Source organism: Ascidia mentula, chromosome 4 (genome assembly GCF_947561715.1).
Source record: "Ascidia mentula chromosome 4, kaAscMent1.1, whole genome shotgun sequence".
Lineage (NCBI taxonomy): Eukaryota > Metazoa > Chordata > Ascidiacea > Phlebobranchia > Ascidiidae > Ascidia > Ascidia mentula.
Genome location: NC_138569.1, coordinates 1823992 through 1845000, shown reverse-complemented (window position 1 = coordinate 1845000; position 21009 = coordinate 1823992). Strand labels below are relative to the sequence as shown.

The 21009-nt window shown below is 37.2% G+C and overlaps 1 protein-coding gene and 1 long non-coding RNA gene across 3 annotated transcripts; one reads left to right on the top strand and one right to left on the bottom strand.

Moving 5' to 3' along the window:
* Positions 1 to 346: 346 nt before the first annotated feature.
* On the bottom strand, positions 347 to 7581 carry LOC145896995 (uncharacterized). Its single transcript, XM_082985142.1, has 13 exons — positions 7355 to 7581; positions 6979 to 7186; positions 6588 to 6683; positions 6360 to 6491; positions 6072 to 6187; positions 5625 to 5794; positions 5179 to 5396; positions 4523 to 5085; positions 4153 to 4352; positions 3980 to 4055; positions 3824 to 3911; positions 2441 to 3470; positions 347 to 2065 (listed from the first exon to the last, which is right to left on the bottom strand). Exons 1-13 carry the CDS (start codon positions 7551 to 7553, stop codon positions 1763 to 1765), a joined length of 3399 nt encoding a protein of 1132 aa, XP_082841268.1. The 5' UTR covers positions 7554 to 7581; the 3' UTR covers positions 347 to 1762.
* An 8255-nt stretch (positions 7582 to 15836) lies between these two features.
* LOC145898843 (uncharacterized) lies at positions 15837 to 18086 on the top strand. 2 transcript variants are annotated; one of them, XR_014402447.1, is made up of 4 exons: positions 15837 to 16086; positions 16147 to 16991; positions 17082 to 17165; positions 17238 to 18086. It is a non-coding gene; the product is annotated as an uncharacterized LOC145898843 (long non-coding RNA). The 2 variants fall into 2 exon arrangements; XR_014402446.1 differs by having other exon boundaries at positions 16147 to 17165.
* The last annotated feature ends 2923 nt before the right edge of the window (positions 18087 to 21009 follow it).

Below are 21009 nucleotides of genomic sequence, written 5' to 3'. Positions count from 1 at the left end.
TCAGTGTAAGGGCAGCTTCAATATCTAGCAATAAAGTCATATTACCCCATCAGTTACCAACTCACATAACATTTTGTGGGTTCTTTAAAGCCGGTATTAAAATGTCACCAAAACGTTTGCTTAAAAAAAGTCGGTATTTAAAGTTGAAGATTAAACGCGAAACTATTCAATTCTCTGAACAATCTAATGTTGCCCAAATTTACAACCGCAACCCTCATTAATACAAATACATCGCTAACATCCAGTTTTTCGCATGTTTCAAGCCTAACGACCACATCTTAGGGAAGTAACCGACTGACGTCACGTGACGTCACAAATAAAAATCTTGAGCAAAAACCAGCAAAAATATTTTCAGCATTTTTAATGTTTGTTGTAAAAATAACGATGGTCAGCAACGACACCAAGTGGCCAGTGTGTGTATAGAAAAGCGCGCGCAAAAAGTGCATATTTCAACAAGCTTTCACGTGACGACACGCACACGTCATACGGTGACGTAAGGCACAGTAAGTTGTGCAACTTTGAAGGGGCACGGGGAGTCACGAATATGTGAAAGCACTTTGACGGCAGCAGTGGTGGAACGGTCAGTAAAAAGCGAAAACAAGAAAATCACTCAAAAATTTGGGGGTAAATATAAAAAAACACAAGTTACAAGACGTCTTGATTACAAACGAATACTTGATCGTCACTTGTTTGTACAAAGAAAATTAATGTATGGGTAAACAATACTAGAACAATAAACATAACAATGAAAGGTGAATGTAGATAGAGAACTCATCGGTTGTGTTAATGACATTAAATGAATATACCTAGCTGAATACCTGCGTTTATGACAATTTCGCTTGAAGCTTACAGCACCAAATATAACCAATTTAGCGAACTTAACAACAACAATTAGAGAAAATCGGAATGTTCAAGTTTCATTTTTGGCAAAAAGTATAACGTGCATACGAAAGGGGAACGATATACCAAAACTTTTATATATCAGGGTGCTATTAAGACTTTCACATATCAACAAAAAAATCCTAAATTTCACTCAGAAAGCAGCTATTCTTCTGTGGTCAGTTTGTACAAACAAGTGTGTCTATTGAATATAAACATAAGCTAATTAAACATCACATCTAAAACACTCAAATATCAACATTTCCAAGTAGGCGAGGAATTATTATCTATAAGTTGAGATAAGCAGCATAATTTGTATGCCAGTATTACACTGAAAATAATGAACATGATGTGAAACTGCAGTATATGAACCTGAAATTGTGCAAACTAACCAATATTAGTAAGTTAAAACATGCAAAGTGCACGATTGCCAGGCGGACACACCTGTGGCTGTACACCTTTTCTATCTCAGGTCAAAAACCCACAAATAATTCAGCCCAGAAATATTTCATAGCAATTAAAAACAAATCACTAATGCAGTGATTCTTAACTAGGGGACTGCAGAGGGTAATTAGGGGTTATGCGGCAAAATGCACACTTTGTAAGTCATAAACCCCAATTTGCAAACGTTTTGTGTAACTAAATGCATTGTGACATGACATATTTGTTGACAAAACCTAATATCCACCAGTACTAAAAGGTTGGGAACCACCGCACTAGTACAGTCCAAAAATCCCATTGCTTGTGAACAATGAAAAACCGCAGTTTAAATCAAACCACACATATCTGTTGGTAGGTCTACTCCCAGTTGGTATCAAAAGTTTTAAAATGAGTATTTTGTAAGGTCTGGTGGAGAGTTTCTTATCGTGACTGATGTCTCAACCTAAACGCAATCCAACTTCATGTCACCATCAACACTCATCGGCGATCCAAGCTCTAAATCCTTCTGCAGGGCCTCCATATCGGCCGGTTGGAGACAGTGGACATCCAACCAATTACGAAGCAGGGATGAGGAGCAGGGGTCCAGGGAGTCACCGGATGCTGCAGCAAACTCCATCCCGCTCATTATCCCTCCCTCACCTGTTGTTTGTGGTATGAGATCGTCGATGTTGATTCCAAGTCCATACCCACTGCCTGTAGCATCGGCAGCCACGACAGATGATGGCAAGTTGTCGGGATGAGTAATCTGAAATAAACATTTGTAAATCTTAAGGTGGAACACTTAATATCAGCAAACAACTCAAAACATTACTGCTGCTGTGACATTTTATGGCTATACTCAAACACAAATTTAGTTTATAAAACATTGTTGGAGATATCGGTTGCGTAATCACAAAAGTTTTGCAAGAAGGATTTTGGTGCAAAATCTTGACATAGCAAAGTATTATAAACCTTGGTTAAGTAACCATTGGTTTTGTAATAAACTTATTGAATTGGATTTCTGTCTATTTTAAAAATATGTTTAATTGATGCTGTTTTTCTTTTGCATTGCTAAAAGCATGTGACAGCATATTATTTTAAATTATTTTTTTGCTAATTTGGTAAGGTTTTGCCAACTTACCGGCCCATAATGGTGAGCATTGAGAGATATGGAATTGTCAATATTGGGAACAAACAATCCACCGTTAGACAGTGTAGATTCTGTGGACAGTTGAGTGGTTCTGTTGTAGATTGGGACCCCGCTTGTCGAGCCATATAGTGGTTTGCTGGCAACCTGTGTTGCCGTGACAACGATGTTCTGCAGAGAATCGTTCAACACTGTTCGTGGAATGTCTGTGACCGCAATCGCTGGTGTTACTGAATTTTCCGTCAGTGGAAAGGAATTTGGTTTTGATTTGATTTTGGGAAGTTTTGCACGAAACACAAGCGAAGTGCCACCCGGTGATAGCGTCACACCGCCCTCTAAGGATGAGGATGACTTAGCACTCATCAGTATTGAATCGCTCACCACACGATGGTGGTCTTTCAACTCTTCGTCTAGCACAAAATCAACTGTATCAGGGCTCAGAGATATCAGATTTTTACCAGACGGAGTTGTGAGACAATTTTGCATCGATGCCTGTCCCGGTGTCATCACCTGGTTATTCACGTACACTGAAAGGTTGCTTTGTTGCTCCAATGTTGTGAATAGTGAAGTCGGTCTGCTTTTCTCTGGCAATGTCACCGCGGCTTCAGTCTCCGGTATAAAAACACCACCTGTGTTGGTGTTGATAAACTGGTTGCCTCCGTTGGTTGAAGGTTTGCTGGTGGTTGGTATTTGAAGGTTCTTGTGAATGATGGGCTGATAAGCAGGTTCTGGTATAAATCCATTGTGGTTTGATTTGTTTGATTTCACATTTTGCTGTGATATTTGGTTGGTTTCTATGTTCGATGTAAGCGCATTAATTGAAGATGTGACATCACTGAATGATGACATCATCATGTTGTTGTTTCCAGCTACAGTGGTGTTATGAACAAGTAGGTCATCGTGTGATGGGTCATCAACATTATTTCCCATCACGACAGTGAAAACATCAGGCTTGCCAGGTGTACTCAGTATTTGTGATTGTTCATCGTTCATGCTCCATCGCTTGCTGCTCGCTTGACTGCCTCTGAAAAGACATTCAAGCATTAAATGCAGCATCAAGTTTCATTGGCAGAAACCAATGGCATTTTCTACTTATCTCATTTAGAAGTGAGTTGTTCATGATCATACAACAGTCTTTTTGTATTATAACATGACAGGCGAAAAATCAGTATTTAGTGACACTTCAATAATACACATACACTAGTAAATAATTATTATTGTCTGTTTAAAAAAAGAAATAAACACTATGTAGTTTATGGATCAAGCCAAGGATTTTTGCTTTAATAATAAAATTATATAACACCCAACAACAAAGCACGGTGGTTGACGTTCAGAACAAGATTGTGGGCTGCTACAGAAAATACTTTCTCAACTTACGTCACTAGGTGGCGATAGGGATTGGAAGCTGACGACGGCAAACTTTTGTGACGAAAAAGCCTTTTGTCAGAGGAGCTTTTGTCTGCAACTGGAAATGGCATTGTAAAAATTGAATGAGCACACTAGTATACACATATTATAGACTGAAGCATTTACCTTTTGTGTTTCTTGCAGTGTTGTCATTAGGTTTTTTGTTTTCTTTAGCCTTGCTTTGCTTAGTGCCATCATATTTCTGTTATGTAATTATCAAGGTAAGTGCCATTTAAATCGTACTACTTTAGCATCCCCTTAACAATTTTGTTACATACAGATATTAGCTGGTGCAATACCTGCATGTTCGTCCACCTTGCCAGTAAAGTTTTGTCTGCATCACTTAACTCCTTTCTTTTTTCTGCATCTTCAGCTTCTCTCTTCTTTTTCTCTTTCTCCGCTGCTCGCTCTTGCCTTTTTCTTCTTTTCTCTTCTCTCTCACGTTGTCTCTCAGCAGCGGTCACTGATTTTTTTACCTTCTCATTTGGTTTTCCCAAACCTGTGAACACACATGTGACATATTGGAAACATTAATAATAAATAAGTCTATTGGCAATTGCATGTATATATGTAAAACCACTGATACAAAAGGCTGTGTAAAATTGCATGCTTTCAGGTTGGAAATCCCATGACCATGGCTGTGTATGATTAATTGGGGAAAGCACTTACCTTTCTGTTTGGACAGCATGGAAGCGAAAATAGTGTCTCTAATTTTGGTTTTGGTTGCTTCAGAAATTGTTTTCTTCTTCTCCACATTGTTTGATTTGCTTTTACCACCAGTGGTTTGACGTTTTGAAGGTTCACTGGTTTTAACTCCCTTTGATTCCTTTGGTTGGGTACTTTCCTTGTCAGGAGCTGCTTCAGTGTCTGGGTCTGTGTCTTGCACCACGTGAACTGTTATCATTGGTTTCTTTGCAGACTCTGTGGCAACTGAGGACACGTCTGCAGACGGGGGCTTTTCCTGGGTTAATTTAACTGCTCGTTCAGCGGTTTGTGCGTCTAAATCCAGACTAAGGTCCATGGAGCAAACCGATGACGCACTTTTCATGTCAACGTCAAGGGTTGTGGGCATCTTACGGGTGTTCTCCGATGGTTTGGGTAAGATTTTTTGTCCACTGATTGGTGTTTGTGGTTTTTTGAAAACATCTTCTGATGACTTTCTCGTGTTTTCTTTTGACTCTGCATCAGTGGGCTGAAGCTGCTTTGAGACTACCACCAGCTGCTTGGACAACCTGGAAAAGACGACAAACATCAAAATTAACAAAAAATACACCTACATTTCTGCACCTCATAGTAATTTTGTTTAAATTGAAAGAATTTCACACCTGCTTTTTCTACACTGGTATTGGTCAATGATTTCAGAAACTTGTTTGATGACTTCGTCCTTTGTTACAGTGGCTTCAAATCGAAAATCAAACGGAGCGTGACACATTGGTTCATCCTCGTTGTCATGGTAATGTCTGAAGAATGGATGCTTTAATATTCTGTCTGCATTTGGCCGCGATGACGGATCAAAAGTTAACAGCATAGCAAGGATCTCAATCTGTAACATAAGAAATTGTGTATGAAAGTGTTAAGTTACATAACTTGTTCATCAAATTCATTGTCTTCGCTGGTTTAAAGTCACAGTGTACACGAGATGTTTTTAGTATGTGGACAGAAAAGTGTCACTACAATTTATGCCTAGACAAGTGCAGTAACACAGAATAATACTATTCCAACTTGTATGATCATAACAGTTGCATACCAATGCCAATAAAATTGTATATACCATTTCTTTGGTGGCTTTTGGGTAGAGGGATGGAAAAGGTACTGGATCTTTCTGTGGCAGGTTTTGCATGTAGCGTCGAACTCTTTCAGATCGTATGGAATTTACTAAATCTTTTGCTGGTGAGCCAAGCACAGAAATCACAAGCTGTAGCTGATGGACATAGTTGCGTCCTGAAACACACAAACGTGTTAATGACACCCAGTACATGTGATACATAATAAACACTACACATTACCATAGAATGAGTAACAGAGTTATACATATATACAACAAAATCAGTGCTTTGTTTTTACATATTTAACACAAAACAACAAGATATTAGAAACAACATCTCAGTGTACATTGTTCTTTGACAACTAAGTGTCAATGTCTGGATTTTGTCAACGAGTGAAACCAGAGCTGACAAACAAACCACAAAGGAAAAGTACTCGCAGCCATGAATCTTACCTGGGAATATTTGCCTTCTGCCGAGCATTTCTGCAAATATGCAGCCCACAGACCACATGTCAATTGCTTGGCTGTAAGATCCAGCTGAAAGCATTAATTCTGGTGCTCTGTACCACCTAAAGAAAGTATATTTGGTACAAGGTGTTTGGTAACAAGGTTTCAATTTTATTTGCAAGTACAGAACTTATTCAAGTACAGAACATAACACAAATCTAGTCATTGAATTTATCAGCAACACAAAACCCTTCAGTAAAAAGCATTACAGTTGCCCGACAATATATATTTTACCTTGTAGCAACATATTCCGTCATGAAAAGTTTTGGATCTTCTGGCCTCATTGAGATGCCACGTGCCATTCCAAAATCACCAATCTTCAACTCACAATTTTCATTCACCAACAAATTGCTAGGTTTCAAATCTCTGTAAAATTGCAAATTATGAAGTGTGAACGTTGAACAAACATATGGTAAGTGGTAAGACAACAAAATCTAAAAGGTAAACATAAGTCAAAAGTACCTGTGTATTACATTTGCAGAATGGATATATTTTATTCCTCTCAATAGTTGGTAGAGAAAATAACAGATGTGTTCTGAAGTGAGGGCCTGCTCTGACCTAAAACAAACACATTTAAACATCAGTTAACTATTAATTTTGGCATTAACAATAACACCACACATTACAACACAACTGCACAAGCTACAGCATTATATGCCCTTTTCATATGCATAGACAAAACCAAATGCAGTTGACAACCATGTTTCTGCACATAGTTTTAGTCTGACCATTTCACCAAATTTAGGCATGTTAATAAACTATGGACACTAATATTGAAATGAACGCAAAGTAAAACATTTAAAACACGAAATATTGTATCTATGTAATGTTACTTCCAAACATCTGCATATACCTGATGATGTGATGCAAATCTGTTTCCATCAAATCCATGACAAGGTAAACATCCTTTAAGTGTCTGTTTTCACTTTGTATAATGTTTTTAATTCCGACCACATTATCATGTTTGAAGTGAAGTAGCAGCTTTAGTTCCCTCAATGTTCTTTTTGCAGTTGTCACAATATCGAATGGATTGACGATCTTTTTTATGGCAACGTGATTCTCTGCAAATAAGTGTATGATAAATTAATATTGTCAAAAAAACACAAACAGTTACTTTAGACTATAAAGGTTGCAATACCCTTTAATTTTAATCTGTTTTATATCATTAGCTTTCGGGAATAATTTGCGAATTACTGAAAATAAAGTAACTTAAACAAAACCCAGCTTACTTGTTTTAGTATCGATTGCGGAACAAACAACTCCATAAGCTCCAGTTCCAATATTTTCCAGCAACTTGTAGCGGTTTCCGACATCAAATGTAACAAAACCATCCTGTATATGTCCACCATGCTTATTAGTACCAATGGTTGGATGTTTGGATAACAATGGAAGCCGTTGAGGGCCTGACATGTTTAAGACCCAGTGCATTTACTTTCATAACAAACTGTCATAACCATTACCCTTTAAATAAAAAGACAATTAATTAAAATAAAAAAATGCAATCATTTTACACCACCTTATAAAAAAACATTAACACAACTTAAAAAGAAACATGAACACACATTTTATTTGCCCGTTGGTGTTCATTGCCGATTTAACTTCTATTCGTCTAGGCTATATGATCTATCTGCATAACAATCCAGATGTGGATGTGCATAGAAGTTAATGCATAAATGCAAACACAAATTTACACACCACTTCTGTCTGTTCAAGAAGAGTAGAAATTACATCTGCTGGACTTCAAAACAAGGAATTTTTCTATTTTCGGGAAAAAAACAAATTTTTGGAAGCAATTATATGCGTGTGAACCCAGAACTTCCGAACATTACCCTGCTTCGTTTCGGCGGTAAACCCCACGTTTTCACCCCCATTTGGGGCATTTGATTTGTATTGCAGTGTTTGTTAATAGAAAGTGTAGCACAATTTAGGTTTAATAATTTTCATGTATTGTAACAGTGAATTAATATTATCTGTAATCACTCATGTGTAACGTAATCAAATTTTAGTCTTTTACTCACATGCATATTGTTGCGACGCCTAGCGTTACAGGGCGCATGAAAAATGCAATGTGCTCAACAAAATTCATTCCTGTTGCCTTTAATCATCGTATTTCTTTGGTTAAATCCTACCGAGCAGTTCCAAACTACAGTACTACTCGCGGTCAAACTAAACGCAAAATGCTGTATGGACCTATAGTTCTAATATCTTGAATTTAGCTCAGGGCCTTCAAGAGAATAAAAGATGTGCCGGTGAGAGGACCTTTTTCTTTTGGATATCACATGAAGTTATAGGTGGATTCCAGCCTTTGCGATAGAAGACCTTTAATTTTGAGGCAAACAATGGTGTTCGTTTGCTCCCTTGTGTTATCCATGGGCCCTGATGCGCCGCACCGGTTGCACCCACTTCTCGTGTGGCCTGAAGTTTAGCTATTTAGAAAAGGTTTTTCCATTCCATTTTACTACTGTGCATTTTGTTTATTTTTGTAGTAGTAATCCTTCGCACAAAGTCAAATACTTTGATTATTTTTTGTTGTTTCAAAAAGCGACCTTATTATGTATAAGCTGCAGACAGATGGCCACTGTTTCGACCTAAAAGGTCTCATCAGTGCAGCTGGTGTGACTATAAGACGACTCTGCTGACCAAACGGCCAAGCAAAGACTTCCACTTTGTGGTGACTATACAAGCGACCTTATTGTTCAACATTGGAGCAAACAAGGAAAAACGTATTTGATAGATGTTATTGGTAATATTCGGATATACTAAGCGATTGTTCATGAACACCTTACACCAACATGCTTCTTTTTAAACCTAAAGCAAGGAAGTAAAACACCTTCATGCACGATAAGAATTTGATTTTGCATCTTCCGGTATATGCATTGATATTGGTTACGCTATTTCTTAGCAAAAACTGGCAAAAACTTCCACTTTGTGGTAACTATTTGTACACCGTCATCCGTTTGGGCACCAAACTAGGTGCATCCTACTTGGATAACAAGGTGTAAACATTATGACTAAGCAAATGCTAAACCATTAGTGCCGTCAGGCCCTGTGTCACAGTAGTCATGTATATAAGTAAGTGTGGTGTATAGGGAATCGGCTTGTCATAATTCTCAATATTTTGTTTAAACGTGGTCTTTTAAAACCGCTTTCTACACTCTTACATTTACACCCGTCTTTCTGGCGCCATCGCTAGTTATCTCGCTTGCGTTATGTCTTTCAACTTGCGCTACTTCTTCTTAGTCTCCTTTGTCGCGTAATAGCAGCAATTATCTGTTTGTTTCTGCCTCGTCTTTGATGTATCCCTATACATTTGCGACTCTTTCCACAAATAATGAGATCATGGTTTCCGCTCTAACAGATCACAATGTGGTCTCTCAGACCACGGTGTTCGGTCCCAGATCTCTGTTTTGATCTCAGACCGAACTTCGCTCCAAGAACAGACCATCGGTGTCGGGACCTGCTGCCAACATGGTGTCGGAAGCTTGATGTCGGGTCTTCGCCCATGCGACCCTTCAGTGGAGCCAATAATATAATTTCTGTGAGCTACATACAGATGGCCACTGTTAAGTTATTGTTTACAATTATCTGAAGATGTCCTGTATGGCGGATCCGCTACAGCTAGCGTTCAACTTGTTAATTGTATTGCGTCGGATATACTTCTTCTTTGGTGACTGCAAACTTTATGTTTAGCGCTCGGAGGTTTTCACATCTTGCACGCAACAACCTATTTTATTTGCTACGGTTGTGTCAACGACAAGCACGTCACAAACTACAAAACTTTGCATTCACAGAAATTCATTGTGTTTACAATTCATCACTGACGTTTCAAGTTTCGTATGAAGTGCATGTGTAAGTTTGGAAGCAAAAAATAGTGGCACAGTCATATGTGATGTCTACTTGAGTTACAAAGTTTTGTATCATATAAAAACTATAGTGCAATAGTGAACACATAGCAAAACGGATTTACATTCCTCTATTTTTAAACGGACAAGCACATTACTGCGGGGTGTAAACCTGCAACGACAAAATAGTTTGAGCAGAGCTTTTTAACAATGGCCCATTCTCGGGGGCTAAAAATGATTTTATTTATAAAAAAGTTTTTTGCTGGTTGACTCGCAATCTAGGTTTTTTACCGCCGATCCTTTTGCGTTACTTATTGGTGGGCAAAGATGTAAACGATTTAGATGAAAAAATAGGAACAACAAAAATGCGCACTAAGGAATTATTGCACACTAAACCACTACCAATTTTATGTTATAAGTAGTAATTAAGCTTTTCCCGCAGCTGCCATCGAATGATATTTTTCCCACGCCGTTTTCGTGATTCGTTGATTTTCGTGTTGTGATTCCCATTCCAACTTTTTGATGTATTCAGTATCATTGTACTCATGGGCCATTTTAATGTCTCCAACCAACTTTTCGACGGCTTTATCCTGGTTTTCGTACTTTGAAAGTACGAAGTCCTCTGTCAGTTTTAACAAATATGAAGCAGCATCTTGGAACTCCATTCTTCTCTGATGTTTGTTGTATGTGTACGCAATACGAGTTTGTATGCGATAACTTGTACAACTATTTAAAACACCTATCTTACTTTAAACCTCCGCCAAACTATGGCCTGAAACATTGGTAACGGTTTCCTTCGTGACAATTAAATCAATCAAATATTAGTGTTTCTTTCACCGTTCCGCTAGATGTGACGTATATATATATAATAAATTCGGTTCCCGAAACGCGCACCTGTGTGTTGCTCAATTGCAACAAAGAATGTAGAGTTTGACAAAAGGCTAAGGTCTCATTATAGCTTTTGTCCATGACGTACAAGAATAATATTTACAGGTAAAGCCTCACCAGCAATAGTGCAGTAAAATAGTGTTTCAGCAAACCATTTATATTTGACAGAAGATTTTATGTTTGAGAAACATCGTGCTAAATATATTTTGATTAACAGCTGATGGGTAGGGAATAAGAATGATGTCGGTAAAAAGTAACATTTGGGGATAGCCTTTGGACAAATCTTGTTTATCACGTGTTTGGTGGAAATTACATATATTTTACCGTAATGCAGAAGTTTAATTCAAAATTTGTCGTTAAAATCTTAAATAAAATCTTAGCGTAATTCCCCGTAAATATGATGCAGTAAATATTATTCATCTAATGCGATTGACATAAGGCTTGCGACATGAAACAGAATATAGCACTCTTCGCATGGGCGATGGTCGGCCAAGAGCGTTAAAATGTTACTGAAATACGATATAAGTAATTATAAAAGGAAAGATTTACCTTGCAGATTGTCGTTTCTGATTAGTTTTGAACTATATTCAAACCTATGTAAAAAAAGGCTTTCGTCACTATGCCTGACAGGGTCAATGACAGATTAATTTTAGTCTTTTAGGATTCATAAGACGTAAAAAAAATGTCTCGACTTGAATACCCCTTTATAAAGCTCTATGATCACGTTTTGGGTACCATCATACCATGGTGGGATACTGTTTTGCTGTTTAGTGTGTTTCTGCTTTTCTATATAGCCCAGGCTACGGACGTCTACAAGCCAGGTTCGGAGAAAAACCTTATCTCCTGCCACAATGTCTCCTCAGGTTAGACGTTTGAAATTTTGTCTTGGAATTATCGTAAAAGATCAAAAACAAATAAAATTTATGATAAGCAATGTGGAGCTAATAATATGAATTTGTGTATAAGCTGCAGACTTATTGGCTCCACATTGCTTATCTTATGATTATTGTGACACGGGGCCTGACGGCACTATTGGTTGAGCTTGCTTAGTTTGGTGCCCAACGGATGACGGTGACTGTATAGTCACCACAAAGTGGAAGTCTTTGCTTGGCCGTTTGGTCAGCAAAGTCTTCTGATAGTCACATCAGCTGCACTGATGAGACCTTTTAGGTCGAAACAGTGGCCATCTGTCTGCACCTTATACACAAATAAAATTTTTTTTTTTTTTTTGTCAAACAAATTTATCAATTTATCCTTCATTGCAGATCTGGGAGAACTGTTCAATCTTACAAAATGCGTTTACGAACTTTCTTGGATTGAACGAAACTTCGGTTATATTTCCATAATCGTTGTCGTTTTGTTCGGAATTGTTGTCCATATCTGGAGATTGCATCCCGAGGCCAGGGCTGTCATGACCAAATGGCTTTTTGTATTGGAACATATTCCACGAGTACAGAAATCGGAAGTTGATGAGTACGACCATGAAATGAGCGCACCTAAAAAAAGAAGGAATATACGAAAAAGAAACTTCGCCTTAATAGGAAAACTGAAACAAATCGTTGCTTGTCCCGTGCAAATGACGAAGGGCCTTGAAAATCTGACTTCGTACGGTCTTAAAATGTTGTTAACTTCATTGCTTTTGCTTTTAAACATTGCCTGTTGGTATTCTGTTAGGTACACGTATGATTGTTGGATTATACACCGGCGTCCAACACTTTTTAAATGCACCCTAAAAGTATATGACAATTATACCACATCATTTTTATTGTTTGTTATCATTATTGTTGGTTGTGAAGCAATAATGTTTTATGCACATTCACGTTTACGTGAAAAACCATTTGGTTCATATAAGTATATGCATGAAATGTTATTCGAGCAAAAGCCCTTGAACAACAGTGACAGGGAAATATTAAGGTCGCTATGACCAAAAAGTAATCAAAAAAGGGTAAAATAGATAGGAAGCTCTGTTGTGTATTTATAGCTATACAATAGCTTTCATTTATTGGTTTAACCAAGTGTGCAAGTGTTTGAAAATTACAATGCCTGATATACCTTTGAGCGGAACCATGTTTGCTAAATATTAGACCTTGGGTCACGGAATAAATGTGGAAAGCTTTGCTGAGTTTTTGTATGAGAAAAAGTTAACCTTTACTTGCCACAAGTAGCATGTGATGCTATGCAAGATTTGCGTAACCTTTTTCCAAGTCCGTTTGACGATAATTTAGTTGGAATTAACTCAAAATTATTTTTACTCCGATACACTTGATGAAAACATGAGCTTTGCAGTGCTTGACGTCGTGTTTCAAGGAAGCATCATTGTACACCGCACTTTGCAAAGTTGTATAAACTCTAGGTATTTGAAATGCCAGGTTTGACGCTATATGAAATACGTTGGAATTTATTTCGGCTTAGAATCATGTTTTCGCCATTTTTGCATAGCGTTTATAGAGCAAACCAGCAATCCTGAGTCGCAGGAAGCACGTAGACAGGTAACTGGATACTTGATACGGGATAAAACATCCCGTCGTCAAGTTTTGATTTGTCTTGTTAAAACGGTGCTCATGCTCACACACCCTATACAGAAACTGATACACAATCAATTGTTATATCCAGCTTCACCTTTATCGAGTCACAATACTTTGGACGAGTGTTGTTTCCATCCTGTTCAACAGGACTGAATGTTTAACTTAGTGTAGCCACTTTTCATTTGTTTTAACTTTCCGGAGCATCGTTATTGACACCTGCATGAAAATTGCAGATTTGAACAATGCCAAAAAACAAACATCAAACATATGCCAGAGCAAAAACGCCGTAACAGGAAATAAACAAAATAGCCGCAATAAACGATGCAGCAACATAGACAACCTCATTTTAACATAACTGTGTAAACCAATACCGGGTTCTTAAACTGGGGGTACTCACCTTTAGGGGGAGCATGAATAACTGTCTAACGACCAATCAGTGATCTGTTCATGTTTATGATTTCTGTGTAAATCTTTGCCGTTTGTAGGTAAAACGGGACTATACAAGACTGTGACCCAATAATGTTTATTATGTTGACAACAGTGGTTTTGGATTACGGACTAGTTGTTTTTCGTTAGTAAGTACGAACCCGACTGAGCAGTCTTCCTGTGATGTGCGTTGTCGAATTGTCATCCACAAAACTGAGCATTAAACACTTTTTTAAACACGGGTTTGATGAGTGGATATTAAAAATAAATAAAACACTGTTTTTGAATGCTGGCTGTTTTTCGAGGATGAAGGGCACAAGATTTAAAAAATAATGTCATGGGGTGCGACCAAATAAGTTTAACAGCCACTGCCGTAGACAATTGTCAAAACGAAATCGAAAACCACGCTTGTGCTACGTACTAATTACAACTTACTGAATCTAATATCCGTTGTAATAACCAATCGGCCGAAAAAGTCACTCATAAACTAACTGTTACAGAATACGTTATAACTCCACCACAAAACCCAAGCACGATACCAAGCTGAGAGCCAAGTTAAAACAGCCAAACTAACAAGTCGCTTTAATGTACAAATAGCGTGCATTTTTGTCTGATGTAACTACCTCTATTCGTGTACAAAATACCTGGTTTGTTTTAGATAAAGGCTAAAGAGGAGTTATCTCCAGTTCTGAAAGTGTTTGTCGGATTGATTTCCTTTATTTATGTTGGTGTGAAACTTTCTGGATCATATATTCAACACTAAAACTTCTTGAAACAACATGTGTTCGAATTATTTACTCGTTCTAAAACACAAGACTTTTGCTTCAAACTTTCAATCATTAAACCTATGTGTACTGTTCGTAGTTTTAATGTTGCAATAAAATGTTTTTACTTCATGAAATCTACCTAACCAGCAGCACTTCTTTCACGTGACACAGGTTAACCTTCTTCTTTTTTTAAATGTTACTAGAACAACTTTGTGTCCACGCTTCTGATTTTATAATGTATTATAAAATGTATTATATGTTTATATTACATAAGGTTGCCTTAAACACCTACAAGACACTATACACCGAAATGTGCTGGTTGTTATAGATGTTACAATTGCGTATATAGTCATAATTGTAATACGGAAACGTTTTGGATACGTTATGATATGTTATGAATAAAAAATGTAATGATATGGTATGTTCTTGTATTTTCATTTTATGCAATGCTTATTTAATGAATAATATATGCTGACACCTTAGTACTTTTTGGTCCGGCAGCAAACAACAAGTCTGTAATACCAATAGGGAAGCCATGAGGTCCTAACCTTTCGTTACCTTAATGGAATTTATTTGATTTTCCACCGCACGCACACGCGACGAGCGGGTCGTTTCATGAAGGTTTGTAATTACACCAAGGTTGTAACATACATATTAAACTTTTTTGTCATTAAAATAGCCGGACCCTCTGATGGTGACATACGTGCCAGACAATACGAACTGTGATGTGTCGAATTTGTAGACCAACTGATACGTGGTGTAACATAGCGCCCAGAAACGTACGAGCGCAATGGGTATTGACACAGAACGTTCGGTAAACAGTTTTTTTTTACATTGCAGTTAACATTTAATTTAACCTAGGTTTGCAGGCTTGGCAGCCCAGGAAATTCACCCTAACTGGATCAACCACTTCACAGGTCCAGTGGCCAATCATGACATTGCATAAAATATTACTGCGTTGTCTGATATGGTGGTAGAGATCCCCTACGTATATGTGAAGGTTGCCTGGCAAGTTGTGCGCTTGAGCACCAATGTACCGTGGCCACAATATACCCGTGAAACTGCTGATCTCCTGTAGCTCAGTTGGTAGAGCGTTGGGCCTGACTACAAAATACACAAGCATACCCTTTGAAATGTGATCACACCTATTGTAACAATGTTGCGCAACATTCGCAACGTCGCTATTGTCCCTATTGCCTTTGTCTTCCGTAGAACCACCTCTTATTTATGTTCATTTTTTCCTTGACCAACTGCGGTGAAAGATTTTGTTGTTTGACAGAACAATTGTGCTTGTCACACAAGCGAAACAAATATTCGGTTTAATATATAAGAGATTTCAGTGGAAGGTTTTGTGCAAGATTTTGACCAAAGCGTGAAACCATATCCCCATAAAGTTTAGTGACACGTAAAGGTAGCTATGGGATTTGAAACCTACAAAAAAATTGCTTGTTTTAAAGAGATTTGCGCAAATCATGCGAACAACGAGGGCAAACAAAGCCAAGAAAATGGAAAGGTAAAGTCTGAGTATTCTCTTGCTGGTTTAATCGTAATTTAGCTTTATGTTTTCACTTAGAACAAGCCTAGTGATACTCTGATGCGATCGGATTTCCTGGGATTTGTTTTATTTTTGTTGTCGATATTTTACATTGCTCAGAATTTTTTTCTAAACTGATTGTTTATTTTGGAACAACAATCACGTCGAAATCATTTAAACTTGCTTGTAAATATATACCGTACTTACTTTTAACGTTGCCATGCTATGTATATTTCTAAGATTTGTGCTTATTTTTGTGAGCTGTGTATTACAGATTGCAAAAGACGTATTTCTGAAAAATGCTCTTATTTTAATTTTTTAATTTTAACGTGCTTATAAGTCGAAAACAAGCCTTACAGAAATTATTGAACATTTCCTTATTTTTTCCAGCTTGCTTATTTTCTGGCTCAGGTCGATGTCTATAATCATGCAAACGTTTATTACATGCGCAAACGTTTCTTGTGTTACCTTGTATACACATCTTGATCTCTAAAGTGGACAGAATCTATATCCCCTGATGTGGCGCTGTCTTAAAACTCGCGACATCAATTAGCGGATAGAAAATGTTTGAAACAGAGTGTTTCTAATTACCGTCATATCTTTTGTTGTTTTATCTTTTTCGACTCGATTTCCGTCAGGCGATGTATTTTTCTGAGCATTAATGTTTGTTTTGTATAAAGATCAAGACAGGATTTCCTTTCTCACCAAAATGATAGACCATTTTATAAAAAGCTTGTATAATTATATTTTTGGAACAACGGTGCCATGGTGGGAAATGGTTTTGTTGGTTTTGGTACTTCCACTGTTTTTAATCGCACAATCCACAGTCGACTACGTCCCGGGTAATGAAAAAAGTTTTTTGGATTGTTGCAAAGTTCAAAGTGGTGAGATTCTTTGGTTTTACAGTAAAAGTTACTCGTAACTTATATTTTTGCTATAACACGTAACCTATATATATATAAATACAATTGCAGGCCACGGTCATGCGGAATCAACCATGAATTATTCGTTTTTTAAAGTAGTAAAAAATTCTAGCCATTGCAATATGCAAGCACCAAGTAGGTTGAATTTCAAATTAGATTAGCATGAGCCTTAAATAAAATTTTACAATGGTGATTCTTGGCATGCAGGTGCCTATGAAGCAACAAGTTGTGCTTTCCAAACAAACTACATGGAACGCAATTTTGGATATATTATTACAGTCCTAATTAGCGCGTTGAGCATAACCCTTATACTGTGGCGGTTGCATCCTGAGGCAAGGGCTGCGATGGCACAGTGGACTTTTGTATTTGAAAACATTGATACTTTGTCTCAGCGCGATATTGACGAGTTTAAGTTGCTGACAGAAACAAAAGATTACGTTACATTTTTAACGTCAACTTCACCCTTTGCGTCTATGGAAAAATTCAGAGAAGCAATAAATTCGGCGAAAAAAAGAAAGCATTGGACAACATTGTGGTTGTCTTCCTACAGTTTTAAATTCAAATGTACATATGCTATATGGTTTGTATTATTTGTGTGTTATACATATATAGATATAAACCACACATGTTTTGTCAATAATCAAGAACTTCACTGCATTCTCAAGTCATACCAAGTTTATCAAAGAAGTACTTGTCTTTGTACTCTCATATTCGCAGTGGCGGCATTTGTAACATTGACTGCTTATTGGCTGCTTAAACCTTCAGAGTTTGGTTCGGTTAAATATATGGTATTAATGCATTCGATGCAAAGCCATTTTTCAGAAAAAAAGCGACAAAAAATACAAGAACTATTTTAACAAAAAGTAATATTGATATGAATTTCATGTCCTGCGACGGGGAATCATTAACGGGGTACTACCATCTATCGTGTGGCATACTGTATATGATATACGTTTAGTAAAACATTCGTGGTTTTTGAGTATTTTTGTGCTATTTTACATGTTTAACACGCAGTTGTCCAAATAAGGTTGTGTTGTGAAAACATGTAGATTTTCGTACATGTTGCGCCAATTCATTGGTGTCTTTATTAAATTACAATAAGTTTCCTTCAGACGTACATTTCTTTGTTCACTGATAAAAAAAAGTTAGGTTTTGCAAAAGGGGCATTGACAGCAGCGTCATCAAACATTTTGTTTATTTACTAAGGTACCCGGGCCAATGTATCACTTTACTATATTCGAAAAGCGTGATGATTGCGATTTTTTGGAATATCATGTTTTGCAACTGGAATATGATGATAGGCTAAATATAGCACGATCAATCCTACCAAATATAGCACGCCAGCGATCCTGAGTCAGGAAGCACGTAGGCACATTGCATACTTGAAACTAGATACTGAAGAACTCGTCGTCAAGGTTTCCTTCCAAAAAAACACACAACAAGTTTCCCTCTGCGTACCATTGTGTTATAACGGTGCTCATGGCAACACACACACACATGCGTAAACTGATCCACAATCATTTGCTATATCCAGCTTCGCCTTTATCGTATCGCAATACTTTGGACGAGTGCAGTTGCAGAGTTGCTTTACAAGACTGAACGTTTAACTTCGTGTTGCCATTTTTTTATTACTGGTGTTACAACTGGTATCTGCTCGTAAGCCCTCTGTACAAACTCCCAGATCAGACGAGAAAATATGCATCGAAATTCTGCGCAAATAAGAAGAAAACGAGTAAAAACGTAACATCTTTGTATATTGGAAGTGAGGCATGTGACGACAAAAATGCAAATGGTATTTTGTTCATAAAAAAATGCCAAAAAACAAACATCAAACATATGCCAGAGCAAAACGCCGTAACAGGAAATAAACAAAATAGCCGCAATAAACGATGCAACAGCATAGACAACCTCATTTTAACATAACTGTGTAAACCAACACCGGGATTCTTAAACTGGGGGTACTCACCTTTAGGGAGAGCACAGAGAATAACTGTCTAACGACAAATCAGTGATCTGTTGTTTATTATTTCTGTGTAAATCTTTGCCGTTTGTTGGTAAACCGGGACTATACGAGGGCATATTGTCAATTGGTCACAATGTAACTGTGACCCAATAATGTTTATTATGACTACAGTGGTTTTGGATTACGGACTAGTTGTTTTTCGTTAGTAAATACGAACTCGACTGAGCAGTCTTCCTGTGATGTGCGTTGTTGAATTGTCATCCACAAAACTGAGCATTAAACACTTTTTTAAACACGGGTTTGATGAGTGGATATTAAAAATAAATAAAACACTGTTTTTGAATGCTGGCTGTTTTTCGAGGAATGAAGGGCACAAGATTTAAAAAATAATGTCATGGGATGCGACCAAAAAAGTTTAACGGCGACTGCCGTAGACAATTGTCAAAGACGAAATCGTAAACCACGCTTGTGCTATGCACTAATTACAACTTACTGAATCTAATATCCGTTGTAATAACCAATCGGCCGAAAAAGTCACTCATAAACTAACTTTTACAGAATACGTTATAACTCCACCACAAAACCCAAGCACGATACCAAGCTGAGTGCCAAGTTAAAACAGCCAAACTAACAAGTCGCTTTAATGTACGAATAGCGTGCATTTTTGTCTGATGTAACTACCGCTATTCGTGTACAAAATACCTGGTACGTTTTAGATAAAGGCTGAAGAGGAGTTATCTCCAGTTCTGAAAGTCTTTGTCGGATTGGTTTCCTTTATTTATGTTGGTGTGAAACTTTCAGGATCATATATTCCACACTAAAACTACTTGAAACAACATGTGTTCGAATTATTTACTCGTTCTAAAACACAAGACTTTTGCTTCAAACTTTCAATTATTAAACCTATGTGTACTGTTCGTAGTTTCAATGTAGTTGTTTTATCTTTTGCAATCCAACCATAAGTTTGAATTCTTCCATGTTTATGCGAAGCGCTTTCTTCGTTGGTTTTATCAATTTTCTATGGCCATTTTAATTGTATTCTTTAGTGATCAAGTTATTATTTTTTGATGAAAATTCGCAACTTAAAGTATGCTTTTATTCTGATCAAGAGCAAAACTTTTCAGTGATGATGACATAAGTTTTTGTCGAAACGTCTTATTTTACCATGTCAGTGTTAATAACAATATGGGCCAGTCACTTTTTACATGTTTTGTTTCGTTAAAATGTAAAATGTTCGCAGATCAAGATACGATATAGTTAGTAGCAACATGATAGAACATTTAATAAAAAGCTTGTTTGGTTATAATTTTGGAACAATGGTGCCATGGTGGGAAACGGCTTCGTATTTTTTGGCATTCCTGCAGTTTGTAACAACACAATCCACTGACAACTATGTTCCGGGATATGAAAATAGCTTATTGGTTTATTGCAAAATACATAATGGTAAGATTTGCTTTGTTTGTTTCATACTTTGTGTTTGGTTGATGACTTTGATTAGGTTACAGTACTTTTACACACAATCATTTTCAGACAGAAGAAAACAAATACACGGAGTACGAATTTTATGAAACAGTGAAAAATGATAGCACTTGTGATACTCACACAGCTAATGAGGTGTATGCAGTCTCAAACTGTGTTTACCAAACAAACTGGATGGAACGCAATTTTGGATATTTCACTACAGTCCTAATTACTGCACTGAATATAATCCTTGTTGTGTGGCGGTTGCATCCTGAAGCAAGGGGTGTGTTGGCACAGTGGTCTTACGTATTTGAAAATATTAAAAATATTTCAAAGCACGACATTGAAGATTTCAAGCGGCAATACGTTCGGCCGGGTGACAAAAGACATGAATTTTTTTTGACAAAAAAACCTTGCTTTGCGACTCTACATCAATTCAAAGAAATTTTTCTGTCTGCTGAAAAAGAAAAGCACTGGACAACACAGAAATTGTCATCTTACGTGTTTAAATGTAGGTGTGCCATTGGTATATGGATAGTCATACTTATATCTTCT

Excerpts from the sequence above, each read along its gene's own strand:
- LOC145896995 (XM_082985142.1), bottom strand. The coding sequence starts at position 7,553 with ATGCACTGGGTCTTAAACATGTCAGGCCCTCAACGGCTTCCATTGTTA. Across the intron at positions 6,492-6,587 it reads TCTGCAAATGTAATACACAG|AGATTTGAAACCTAGCAATT; the intron begins GTACTTTTGACT and ends GCAATTTTACAG. Across the intron at positions 6,188-6,359 it reads ACGGAATATGTTGCTACAAG|GTGGTACAGAGCACCAGAAT; the intron begins GTAAAATATATA and ends TACTTTCTTTAG.